This window comes from Epinephelus lanceolatus, chromosome 11 (genome assembly GCF_041903045.1).
Source record: "Epinephelus lanceolatus isolate andai-2023 chromosome 11, ASM4190304v1, whole genome shotgun sequence".
NCBI lineage: Eukaryota > Metazoa > Chordata > Actinopteri > Perciformes > Serranidae > Epinephelus > Epinephelus lanceolatus.
Genome location: NC_135744.1, coordinates 18,619,180 through 18,631,837, shown reverse-complemented (window position 1 = coordinate 18,631,837; position 12,658 = coordinate 18,619,180). Strand labels below are relative to the sequence as shown.

The window sequence follows — 12,658 nt, the reverse complement described above, 5'->3', positions numbered from 1 at the left end:
CACAGACAGCAGATAAACAAAGCCTTTTCACCACGTAAAACAACTATCTGAATAACTCCAATTTCCAGGGTTCGTACAGAGAGGGGCAGGTCAAATTGAAAGACTTTCAAGCACCTTTTCAAGCACTCATTCTTATTTCCCAGGTTGAAATTGTTTTCTCCACAACCATCTGTTGCAAAAGAATTGTACACACATGCTACCAGGGCCTGAAATTAACTTTAATTAACTGGTTATTTTTATTCAGGTATGTGATTGGCAAAGGACAGAAAAGCAGGAAAATCTAGGGAGCGCAGAACCGGCACATCGATGACTCGACTATTTGTTTCAACGCTGCATCACTGGTTCTCAAAAGCACTCAGTGTTTGTGAATCACCCCGCTGATACAACGTGTGCAAAAAATGTAATTTAGAAATAGTGACACACTTATTGATCATCATTTGAAAAGCTCAAAAGCTCAAATTTTGAGATCATAAATAACTCATTTGAGACAACAAGACAACTCTGACTTATCGATCTCACAGTTAAGAAGCATAAAAAAAACTTAACTACAGCCTGAATTCTTTTTAAATCTGCAACAAGTTTGTCTCGAGGTTTAAAAAACTAAGTTTCAGCTCTGTCAGACTGTTTATATACAACACAGCTACGCTCACAGACAACTGAGCCTCTCACCTGCCTGTCAAACAGCAAACAAATTAGAGCTGCACAATATGCAAAAACCATCAGACTGTTATTATTTTGACAGATACTGCAATTTTGATAGAAGTTGCGATTTTAGTGGGGCAAAAAAAAAAAAAAAAAAAAAAAAAAAAAAGATAATGTAATTTGTGTCTTTACCAAACAAGCATGCTCTCCTATGTCTGGAATATGAATAGGGCAGGGCATCTCTGCAGCACCACAATGCTTCATTTGTCATGGTATGCTGGGACACATTCTACCTTTATCAAAAAATTGCACCTCCTGTGATTTGGATATGGCATCTGGCCATAATTTAATTTTGATAATGTTCCCAATAATGTGCAGCCCTACATCAAGCCATACACCCACTGTAGATAGTCCAGATCTGGGTGGATTCCTGTGGGCATCAACAGCGGCTCAGCGGCTAACAAGGAGCGCTAGCTGCTAACAGCCACCAGTGCAACTAGCAAGCTAACGCCACACATCCATTCAACAGCTTCACAATCCACAGTCAGACACACACTGCCATTCATGCTAACAGCTGACCCTACTCTAATGTGCACATTTTGCAGGCTAGCAAAACATCATGACACAGAGTTTACCAAACTTTTGATGCTCACAGCATGCATAGGACATCAAAAAATAATTTCAATCATGACTATTCTTGGTTTTGTAGTTTAAAATATTTTCCTTAATACGTTGTTATACAATTATTTATCATTCTGTTCTCCTCTCAATTTTATTCAAGTACTTTTCCAAGGACCAAGTAAAAAGATGTCTGATTTTCAAGGCAGTCCAGTAAATAATAATATTCTGAGTGCCAAATTCAAACAGATCAAGAACCTTGTACAAACCCTGTGCACAAAATCTATAAATTCAAGCACCCATTCAATGACCCATGTCTGTGTACGTCTGTTTTCAGAAACTTTCAAGGCTGTGATTTTTACCCTCAAATTCACAAACTTTTAGGATTTCAAGTAGGGCTGCACAGTATGCCAAAATAAATAATAATAATAGTGATTAATTTGACAGATATCACGACTTGAGTCATGATTTCAGTGGGAATGGTCATTTTTGCATTTCATTTTAGTTTAAAAATGACGATGATGTAATTTTTGCTGGGGTCTGTACCAAACAAGCGTGTTCCCTTACCTCTGGAAAATGATTTGTTGGCCTGGGCATCTCTGCAGCACCACAATGCCTCATTTATAATGGTATATTGAGGCACAATTTAACATTGCAGCTCCTGCGATTTTGAAAATATTTAAATTAACTGTGCAGCACTAATTTCCAGCACCCGTGAGAACCCCGGGCTGTAACAAAAACAATTCTCTAATTTCACTTCTGCAGTATACAAGTCCATAAGTCATCTGCCACACCTCACCCTCTTCTGTCCTCAGCAAAATCACCTGTCTCAAGGGCCTGACATGACATCACCCATCACGCTCAGGTGACCTGCTGCGTCACAAAGGCGCTGACGTTAACCATTCAACAGCGGACATTCAAACATGAAGCTTAATGAAAAGGCGGAAGCAACACAGCAAAAAAAAAAAGCCTTTCCTTGGAGACTAGTGAGAACACACCTGAAGCACACAGGTACAAACCCAGATCAAAAACACGCTTTGAAGCATTGAGAGTTCTACGCCCACACACACCACAAGCCTCAAAATCCCCTTTTGTTCCCTCTTGGCCCATGAGGGAGAACGTCACCTGCTCTGCTTCGCCCAACACTTCTTGTTTTCTGCTCACACGCTGTAAACTACTGAATCATTTGCATTAGAAGCAGAAAACTTGAAGAGCTTGAAGAAGATTGAACCAAGCAGCTACAGGAGAGATTGGGGCCCCCCAGACATGCCGTAGAGCCGGGTGAAGTCTTTCTTTCCGTGAGACAGGGAGGGACACACCTCTGTCAGTGTGGGCCCCTGGGACCCCTGGGTGTAATCTGGTACTGTGTGTGTGTAATTGTGCCTACCATGCATGCAACCCCCCCCCCCCCCCCCCCCCTTCCTCCCCCATCTCTCTTTCTCCATGAAAAAAAAAAAGTTTATCAGCTTTAGCTTGCGCTCACTAGGTTCACCCCCACCACCACCACCACCACCACCACCTTTTTTCTCAGTTTGGTGCAGGACAATAGTTTCTGCGTATGATAAGGAATGAGGCCTAGTGAGGGAAGAAAAGCTTTTAACCCTTCCTCTCTGAATCACAGTGAGCAAATTCCAACGTTTGCTTAAAAAAACAGAAAGTCGAGCCCCTGACGGTAATCACAGACATGCTGCAAATTCCTGGACGCAAATTGAAGATTTTCCAGGATTAGAAGGAACGTCTGTGATGCCAAGTCCTCCTAACAGCACTTTCCTATTCAAGGGGTTAGCATATATCTTTTACTTTCCCATAAATCCTCAATCTGCTGTCGTCTGACCAGCCTACTGTATAATGTGCTGGGGGTGCTGCTGCAGCTGCGATCACAAAATGGTTGACTCCCCTTACATTGGCTGCACAAAATGGCCTCCTTGCTCAGCAGAATACAGTGCAGGGATGCTGTGCATGAGTGTGATTCATAATTCAACACACTTGTTCCTCTGAATTAAACATGTATGCAGAGCTCAAACTTTGGCTCGAATAACTTTAGTTTCTCTAGAAAAGATGCCAGACAAGTAAAACACATCCGGAGCTGTTAAGGTTTATTGTATTTACTGTATTACTGTAATTTTTTTGGGGGAAAAAAATCACTGACATTGAATTCTATATTACGCTCTCATGACTTTGGCTTGGCTTTAATGGCTTTTATTTGACACACTACTGTGTGCTGCTGTGTATAATTTTCTTTTTTTCTATAACTTAGTATGTTTTCATTACTCTCTATTGTTTGTTGTTGACCTGCCACAGGACAACAAATGCAAATAAGCTCAAAACTATAATGTGGTGTGATGCATCTGATGGTGACATCTATGTTTTAAACTATACATGGTCCTTTTTAAAGAAAGCAAATAAGTGAATAAATGCAGCTCACCTGAATGTGCATTTTGATGACTGCTTTCCCAATGAGTGTTGCACCAAAAAAAGTCCAGAAGGGAACCAAAAAATGTCCGCATGTTATTCCTGCCAGGTCAAACAAGGGATTTGGAATCTGGGGGGGAACAATACGAATGATTAGACTTAATGTTGTGTAAATTCACCTTAAAAAAAAATCACATAATACAGAGAAAGTGCATGAAACAACGTGGCACAATATTTAAATTTGTACCCCATAGGCACACTTACAGAAGGTCACAGAATATCTGATATTTGTCATATGTACATTTTCTAAAATCTATTTTTTGTTCGTATGTTGACAATTCAGAGCTGTTTTTTTCCTTTGCATGATGCACAAATATCTACACACCATATCAGGGTTGGAAATAAACTCTTTGTCCACCTGCCACTGTGGCTGTTGGATTCCAAAATCTGCCAGACACTCAATTGATTACCATATTTGTCTTTTGTTTGTTTTGTTGGCAACTTGAGCAGGCACTTGCATATTTTCCCAGCACATGGCTGGTGCTAATTTCCGACCCTGATCATGATACTAATGTGACAAAATGATTTAAACTGCTAAAGCTCACAATCTGAGTATAGTGTTATGTATTTATGTCGCACCTTGATCCCAGAGAAAAGCTCTCTCACTCTGCCTTGCACAGAGACTTATGGTGAAATAACAATAAGATGGATTGATTGAAGAATATTTTACAGAAGCAAATAAACTTAATGTGTGATTTGACTTACAGAAGCGCAGGCTAAAATCCCAAAGAATCCGACCCTGTGGATGAGTTTCTGCACGGCTACTTTTGCCCGGGTGGCAAAGTCCTGCAAAAGAGCAGAAGAGGGGAAAATGTGTGATTTAATTTTTTATAGACACCTGCTGATGTTTAGCTGATAGTGACCACACAGTACGCTGTATACAACAAGATACAGCCATCGCTTTATTCACAGGACATATCTCATCTCCCTGCTGCACAGATTTTCCCTAAACAGGAAATTGCAAAATAATTTATTCCTCTAATTATTGTTGTTAAGTTGTCATCAAACACATATAACACTGTCTTTATAAAAACAGGATTGTGTCTGACAGATCTGAACAGTTTTAAATAATTATTACTGATTCACAATTTATATGATAATTTATTCACAATTAAATTTTGGTAAATTTCAGATTTATAAGTAAATTTGTTTGGATTTAAATAATGAATTTGGCCACTGAAACATTTATTACGGGCAAAAAAGAGCAAAGAGTGAGTGTTTTTCTAAGCTTTCCTGTGGACGAAGGAATATCACAGAGGTGTGTGAAATACATGTGTGTATCCGGCTGGAATGTTGTTTTTGAATTGTTTTTTTTTCTTTTAAATGTGGAAACCCATTCAAACAGCACATTGACACAAACAAATTATTTAGGGTAAGATTTTAATTTGAGATAACACTGTATAATCAAAGATCTGCCTTTTGGATCTCTCCATCATCTCTGACTGTTAATGTTTCAACTTATTTATATTGTCCGTTTACTGACATTAAAACTTTCCATTTTATATTTAAAAACATGCTGGGGTCCAAATGAAACGAAATATTACTGAATAATCTGTTTTATTTTAATCTCTGCTTGTTTTTTAAATAAGTGCAAAGGCGCAGTAGCTGGAGGATTTTCTCCATCCTGTAAATGTGCCCTCTACAAAACACAATTATTGAGCAAGATAACAGCCAACAAACTAAATCATTAGATGCTCAGAAATTAGATGTGCAGCATAACAAACTGCTTCAAACTTAAAAATATATATATTTTTAAGACCCTAACCCTAACGACCGTCAGTGATTTTCACTTGCTAAATCTTAGAATTTTTGTTCCTAAACACTCCTAAGTTTAGTTGTTTCATTTCAAATGATTAAAATCTTTAAAACTTGATATCTAAACATGCATGTTTTATAATTTTTGCACTGTTTTAATTTGAATTTATCCACATTTACCATAATAAATGTGAAAGCCATAAGCGAGGAGGAACTCTAGGTGGGATAAAGTTGCCTGTTTGAGTTTTTCTAACAAAAAAAAAACGATTTATTTATGTGACAATCAACAACTTTTTAGAGGGAAAATTTATTTTTTTTTAATGTTTGGCTTTAAAAAAAAAGTAGGTTTCACAATTAAATCAAGTAAATTCACAACCATCCTGTCAATATAAATATCTATCACAGCCAAAACGCACTGATTCACCTGCCACATATTCTCAAAGAATTTGGCTCGTCCCTAAACACTTCTACATTCTGGGAAAGTGATAAACTGGTTTTAGCATGCCTGTATCTAACATCTCGTACAAGTTATTAACTCAGTTGTCACTGGGAATGTGTGAACAGACTTTGGTCATTCCAGTGACTCACAAATTCTTGCTTTTTCTGCTGCTCTTGCCCTAACCCTCCTGACAGCTCCACAAAAGCCTCTTTTCACAGCAATGACACAGATTTTTCCCCAATATACCTTTTCTGGGAAGAGGAGCCTTAATCTGTTTGGATTCTTTCCTAAACTAATTCTGGGAACATTGAGGGAACGCAGAGGAAACCCCTGATCCAGGACCTTTTTGTATTTCTGGATGACATTTTCAGTATCTAGGTAATTTATAAAAAAGATTACTTCTATCTCATGCCAGATTTGCCATTGTTGAATTAAAATGAATTGTTTTTTTGCACAGAAATTGTCTGATTCTGGGTGGAAATTGAAACTCTTAAAACAATAACTGTAATATATCAAGGACAGGGCATTTTCAGAATATTCGGTGCAAGATTTTTTTATTTTGCAGGCCTTAATATAGGAACAATTTGATCTGCTGGCAGCAGAGAATATAGATTTTACAGCCAAAAACTGCTTCCATTCGTTGTTACAATTATTTCTATTGTGGGAACTTATCTTGAAGTTGTTGCACTTCTTTCATGTAAAACATTAAGATTATTCTTTCTTTGCAAAGTTAATTCATTTACTGTTGTAATACTGCATTTTTTTCATTCTATCAAATTCACAATCAATATTTTCAGTAATTTTATTTATGTTATATTGGATGAAATGTTTGTTTTACACAACTCTTTATTGGGGGCCGCTGTTTTTTTGGTATCTAAATAAGTATTTGTAGATTAAAGCTTTAAATGTATGTTTAATTTATCCTTACATAGAATTATGCTCATAATTTAGCTTAAATTTAAATCTGTGTCAGCTGTAACAAATGTTTATATTTGAGATTGCATTAGTAATATGAAATTATGTAATGTTTTGTGTTCACAGCATCTTTTTCTGCCTTTCAGATTAAACTAATTTTATATTTGTGAACAGAATAGCAATTATGTTAGAACCTCAACGTAATAAATTAATTATTGCAATTAAAATTCTGGAGAAAAAGGTGTATTGATTCTAGAAAATATCTTCCATTTACAAAAAAGAGAGCTGATATGAACACATAATGATGTTGGTATTACAGGAAAAACTCACCATAAGACATTTATAAAATTGTTTATGTTTTTTCTGAACCAAATCAGTTATGTTTTCATGATATTTTGATGTTTTTCATGTGTTTCATGTACATTCATGTGCATCTTTTGCATTTTAGGGTGAAACTCTCAGTTAGTGGTCTTTGAAATTATTTTAAATATCTTTAATGAATGTTTGTTGTATGTGAAGTTATCTTTTCTCACTGAAAGCATATTTTTCTCATCTAAAACAACATCAAATCAGCTGACAAAGAAACAAAAGAGAAAAACTGTTATGACTCATGAACAGACAAAAAAACCCAACATGTTTTCTTCCAAAAAGTAAGGCCTCAGTTTCTAAAGCATCATATTAATTAAAAGAAAGAGACTCAGGAGGGGGGCTGGGAATACTTGATCATACCTAATATGGTCAACAAAACCAGTACAGTGCTGATGACATTCTTTGCGGGGTGCAACCAAGCAGACAGGAAATTTGAGAGACATGGGAGGTCGCCTAATAAGGTGGTGGTGGGGGGAGCGAAGGGACACTGAATCTGATTGGCTTACAATTTGAATTTCTGCCTCCACTGACGTCCAATCACGAAGGTTTCTCCTTGGACTAGCCTGTAGTTTTAATTCTGGCCAGTCCCAATGTGTGCACACGTGTGTGTATGTGTGCGTGCGCGTGTGCGTGTGTGTGTGTGTGTTGCTCAGCTGGTGGGAGACAGGGAGGGAAGGAATGTGTATGGTCGGTTTACAGCTGAACCGCTGAGGACCGTGTCTGGACCGGGGACACCTGACAGTGCTGCAGCGTGGACAGAACCCTGCAGAACCAATCAGTGCCTGTGAATCCCATTCATTTCCTGACATCATGACATGTGCATTGTTTACATTAGGTGCCGTAGTTTTTCTTTTGGCCCGTGCAGCATGAAAATATCACCACAGCATTAACAAAGGGTCTCCGAGGAGGTGAGGGGAGGGTGCGAAAGGGTGTGTGTACGTGTGTGTGTGTGTGTGTGAACTTGTGACACCGTGATTTACTATAGTTGAACTGTGTACTTGGACTTTCTCTCTATTCTGCATTTCTGGGACCAGGGAAGCGTCTATCTTGGATGGCTGGGGTTCAGACATCCAGACTCTGTTGTTGGCGGCTTATGGAAAATCACCATCTTTGCCAGGCAGCTTGCCAAGGGCTGCCTGTCGCCCCCCCCCTCCACCTCCACCCTCCAATCCCCCACCTCCACCCCCGTTACCACCGGCCTGCAGGGCTGGGCTTAGCAGCAATTACATTTGGTAAGATCTTGTCAAGGGTGCAGCGTCATTAAAACCGTGGAGGTTTTGGTTCCAGATTTGGCTGCTCGGCACAGATGCTGCACTCGCAGTCTGCACAGTCACCCCACATGGAGCCAACCCTCTGTCTGCGGGGAACAATACCCGCATTTGATCTGTTGTTTATAGGTCCCCCCCCCATTCCTTCCCATATACTTCTGACAGTCATATTAACCAATTCCTCATTTGAATAGGCAAATCAAAAGTGCTCCTCGGAAACCACATTTTACCAGCTTTGTCTCTTACTATTTACAGCATGTACAGGCATGTGTTTCATGAGCACATTTGTGTAAGAAACATTTGGAATTTATTTAAAATAAAATGGTACAACAATCACTTCAAACATAAGAGACGCACCAAGCCTGTTTTGAATTAATCACAGTAAAAAATCATTAGATAAATTAATGTTATAAACGAGGAATAGCAGGGTGTTTGTCACAAACTCAGCACTTATATCTGTGGTAACAGTTGCCAGGTGATGAGTAGAAAAATCCACAGGGGAAAACCAAAGGGAGGACCGTTTTTTTTTTAACTTGATACAGCAACCCAAAAAAATGACAAAAAAATATATGTTTATCTCGACATTATAAATGTAAACAGTTTCAAGTGTCAGGGATTTGAAATGACTATGATTGTGACTTTTCTTCCTTTGCCTGGTTACATTATTATATGATGTGACATCTGTTTATTTTGGATTTGCCGAAAAGCTGCTCTCTCGTAAAAAAAGTGGACTTTTCATTGTGAAAAAGCTGGCAAAGCAAACACTTTGTTTTCAGTAGTGCTGATGGGGTACAGAGTTCAAACACAGACAAAAAGCAGGCAGCGACAAGGCACTCTGCTCCATGTGGAAAATTAAAGTGTCAGACAAGGAAAAATCTATGCATAGCCTATACACAAGTCAACACCCACGCACATTTTTTCTCTCCCTCTCTCTCTCTGTTTTCTTTTTTTTTCTCAATGAAAGTCTTTCACACAGAAGACACACACATCTCCGAAAGCGGCCGCGAGCCCCCCGACACAAAGATGGCTAAAGTTCATCTCATTAACTCCTGACAAGCCCGCGCCTGCTCTCTCTGGCACAGGAAGTGGAGTGATTAAGGACTCCTGACGCAATAGAAGCTCAAGTCCCCTTTCAAGAAAAAAAGAAGAGCTGCGCATTCAGATCTATCCGGACGTGCGCGCACACACACACACACACACACACAAAAAATGCACCCCTGAGTCCACGTTGACAAATTCTTTAACAAGCTGTGGTTAAAGGGAAGCTGGTTTTACTCTGACTCACCCCCCTCCTTTCAAACAGTTTACTGGAAATAAAGAGGGAGGAGGAGGGAGGGGGCACTTTCAGAGAAGTCACGTGACGGGGCCGGGCAAACCACAGCACAGAGAGCCTTTGAGTGCAGTAGGCCAGGGGGGAAGGCAGGCATACGCCCAGCGCAGATGGCCCTGATTTGAGTTACAGGAGATACAATCCTGGGAGTTGGCAATCAAGAATTCACAGCCTGTTAACCCTTTCCGTGCCGGATGAAAAAAAAAAAAAAAAGGGCAGGAAATAACTTCATTATCAAGTTACAAGCAATCATGGACTTGATCCATGCGGGACACTCCGAGACGGTCTGTGTCGGCGCTGAGGATTCCTCTCCGGCACACCAAGCGTTCTGAGCTTAAGATTTAAGAGGGGGAAAAAAAAAGCTGATGTTCATGACATCAGCGTCTGGAGCCGTTAGAAAAGGCATGACTTCATTATTCTTGAATAGCTCTGTTGAATGAATGAGAAAAAAAACAACCAGAGTGCTCTGCTGCTGTGCATCACGTGCACTTGTGGCAGGAAGTTGGCACGTGCAGGCTGGGAGAAATACCACTGGGTTTAAGTCAAACTGCTGGCACCTCTGTTACTTGAGCGGAGGGGACGAAGTCAGCATCTTAATCCAGCTCTGCTGCCACAGGGTGGAGAGAGAGAGAGTGTGTGCATGTGTGTGTTGTGTGTGTGTGTGTGTGGGAGAGAGTCTCTGTGTTTGGAGGGGAAAGGGGGGGGGGGGGGGGGTTGAAGGGGGGTCACATCCTTCAGGACAAAATTTAACCACTTCCTGTCTCATACACAAAGATCCAGCGATACCACAGTTCCTCCAATCCAATCCCAGGGGAGTCTGTTTCCACTTTGGCCTACTACTATTGATTTTCAGCTTTCAATCAAAAAACTCTGACACAAATCCGCAGCAGATGAATGCCTCCATCTCCACCTTAGAAAGGTGTAGAAAGGGTAAAAGGTGGAGGTGAAATCAGAGAGGTGTTGCGGGATCTCCTCGAGCGAAAGAGGGAACCCTGGGAACATCCGAGTAATAGAAAAAGCCCTGGCGAGGGAAAAAATGTTTCCGTATGTGGCAGGTCCTCGCTGGTGCTAGCAACCTGCCTCCAGATGCTGTCCAATCACATGAGCACACATTACATACATACTCGGCTGCCAGACATCATCAGAGAGAAAGCGAGAGAGAGAGAGCAACACGCAGCGGGAGACGAGCGGAGCGCGTGAGAAAGAATAAGAGCATAAGAAGAGAGGGACAATGTCAGAGAGAGAGAGCAAGACTAAAGCTGTGTACTGAGACAGCAGCATGCAGCGTCACTTCTAATCAGCTCTCGCAGGGATGCGAGACGACCAGGCGATGCTCCTCCTGCGTCACACTGTTAGTTTGTTTGGGAAAAGACGAGCAGGAGCTCCTCGATGTTGAGATGATCATTTAGACAAATTCTCCGCTTCCCCATGCCGCCCTGTTTGTCGCGCTCTTCCACTGTCCTCACTCTTTTCTTGCAGTTTCAGTGGGAAGCGCCACTTTATCAGTAAGTGATGTCAGAGCTGCACTCTCACACATGTGGTCCGAACACCAGGGCTGCTGTCGGTGCCAACCTGCCCAGCTGTCCACAGCATTATTAACAGTGGAGCTTACAGCAGGTGCTGCACCCCTGGCCCTTGAACCAGCAACAGGAATTCTTCTCGACACATTTTTTTGTGTGACTTCCTTGAATCAGTTTCAATATTAGTGGCTCAAAAGGTCACATCATTTTGCGCGTTGGGAGTCAGTTAAATGCTGATACGCTGATAATGAAAAGGAGCGTTGATGCAATACAGTGGAAATCGCTTGTTGTGATCACGTCTGTTCCTGTCAAATTGATGAGTGGATGATTATAATAACTGCTTTTCCCTCTTTTTATTTATTTCTGATGCAGATTACTATCTAATTGACATTTGTATATTTCTTACATGAGTATAAAGTAATGAAATGGACAGCTTTACTATTAACTGACAATTTTAAAGTACAGTGCAGCTGTTTCAGTATGTGGGCATTGCGTGATCGGGCATTATCGATGACGAAAGCAGCTTCAACCACAGGTGGTTTCCCTGTAGGCGTTAGTTTTCTTTCTCCGTTACTTGGTGCCACAAGCTTCAAAGAGACTACATATGTCATTAAGTCCATTTAACATGGCCCCTAATTTTCCACTAATAATCAGAGTTAAGCCTAATCAGAAGAAAATGCATCATGTAACCACCTCAGGCAGAAGAGACTCACCCCATCGGGAGGAATTTGGATCGCAAATGGCCAAAATTAGTAATAGTTTTTAAAAAAAAATATTATTCTATTGTTTGACATGCTATTTCATTGAAAATCAGATGAATGGATTGCTCCTAAAATTTACAGTCAAAGTTTGAATTAAACTTTAAAATACTATTTATATCCAAACAGAGCTCAGGTTATAACAGTGTAAACTTGTTTTATACCTTACAGAAACAGAATATGGTGGCAACATTCTTGGCATTTAAAGACAGAAAGAGGAGCTGTGATACCAGGTGACAACATGAAAAAAAAATTTAAATTCTATGGAACCAAATCAGAATAACTGGGGTTTCTGATTTCTAACACATACACAAACATGGCTAACCTATTAATGGCACTAATTTCATCTTGTGACCAGAGGCATACTTTTCAGGCTTTTTTCCCCCAGTGTAAAAGACAGCATGCAAGTACTGTACAATTCAGTAATACTACATGCTGGAAAGTGAAATAAATACTGAAAACAAAGTAAACACTCCTCTGAATCTCAACACCGTACCAGGATCACATGAAGTAAAAAATTAAAAAAAAAAAAAAAAAAAGATAAAATTACATTTACAGTTAATCGGGGGAGT

The 12,658-nt window shown here is 40.1% G+C and overlaps 1 protein-coding gene across 4 annotated transcripts in view; it reads right to left on the bottom strand.

Annotated features, from left to right (window-relative positions):
* LOC117263415 (vacuole membrane protein 1-like) overlaps positions 1-12,658 on the bottom strand; it is a 99,466-nt gene that overhangs the window by 39,986 nt on the left and 46,822 nt on the right. For all 4 annotated transcript variants that reach the window (XM_078172332.1, XM_033636736.2, XM_033636728.2 and 1 more), the window contains 2 exons: positions 4,438-4,518; positions 3,686-3,802 (listed from right to left, as the gene is read on the bottom strand). In XM_078172332.1, coding sequence (XP_078028458.1) covers positions 3,686-3,802; positions 4,438-4,518 — 198 coding nt within the window. The remainder of the gene's footprint in view (positions 1-3,685; positions 3,803-4,437; positions 4,519-12,658) is intronic.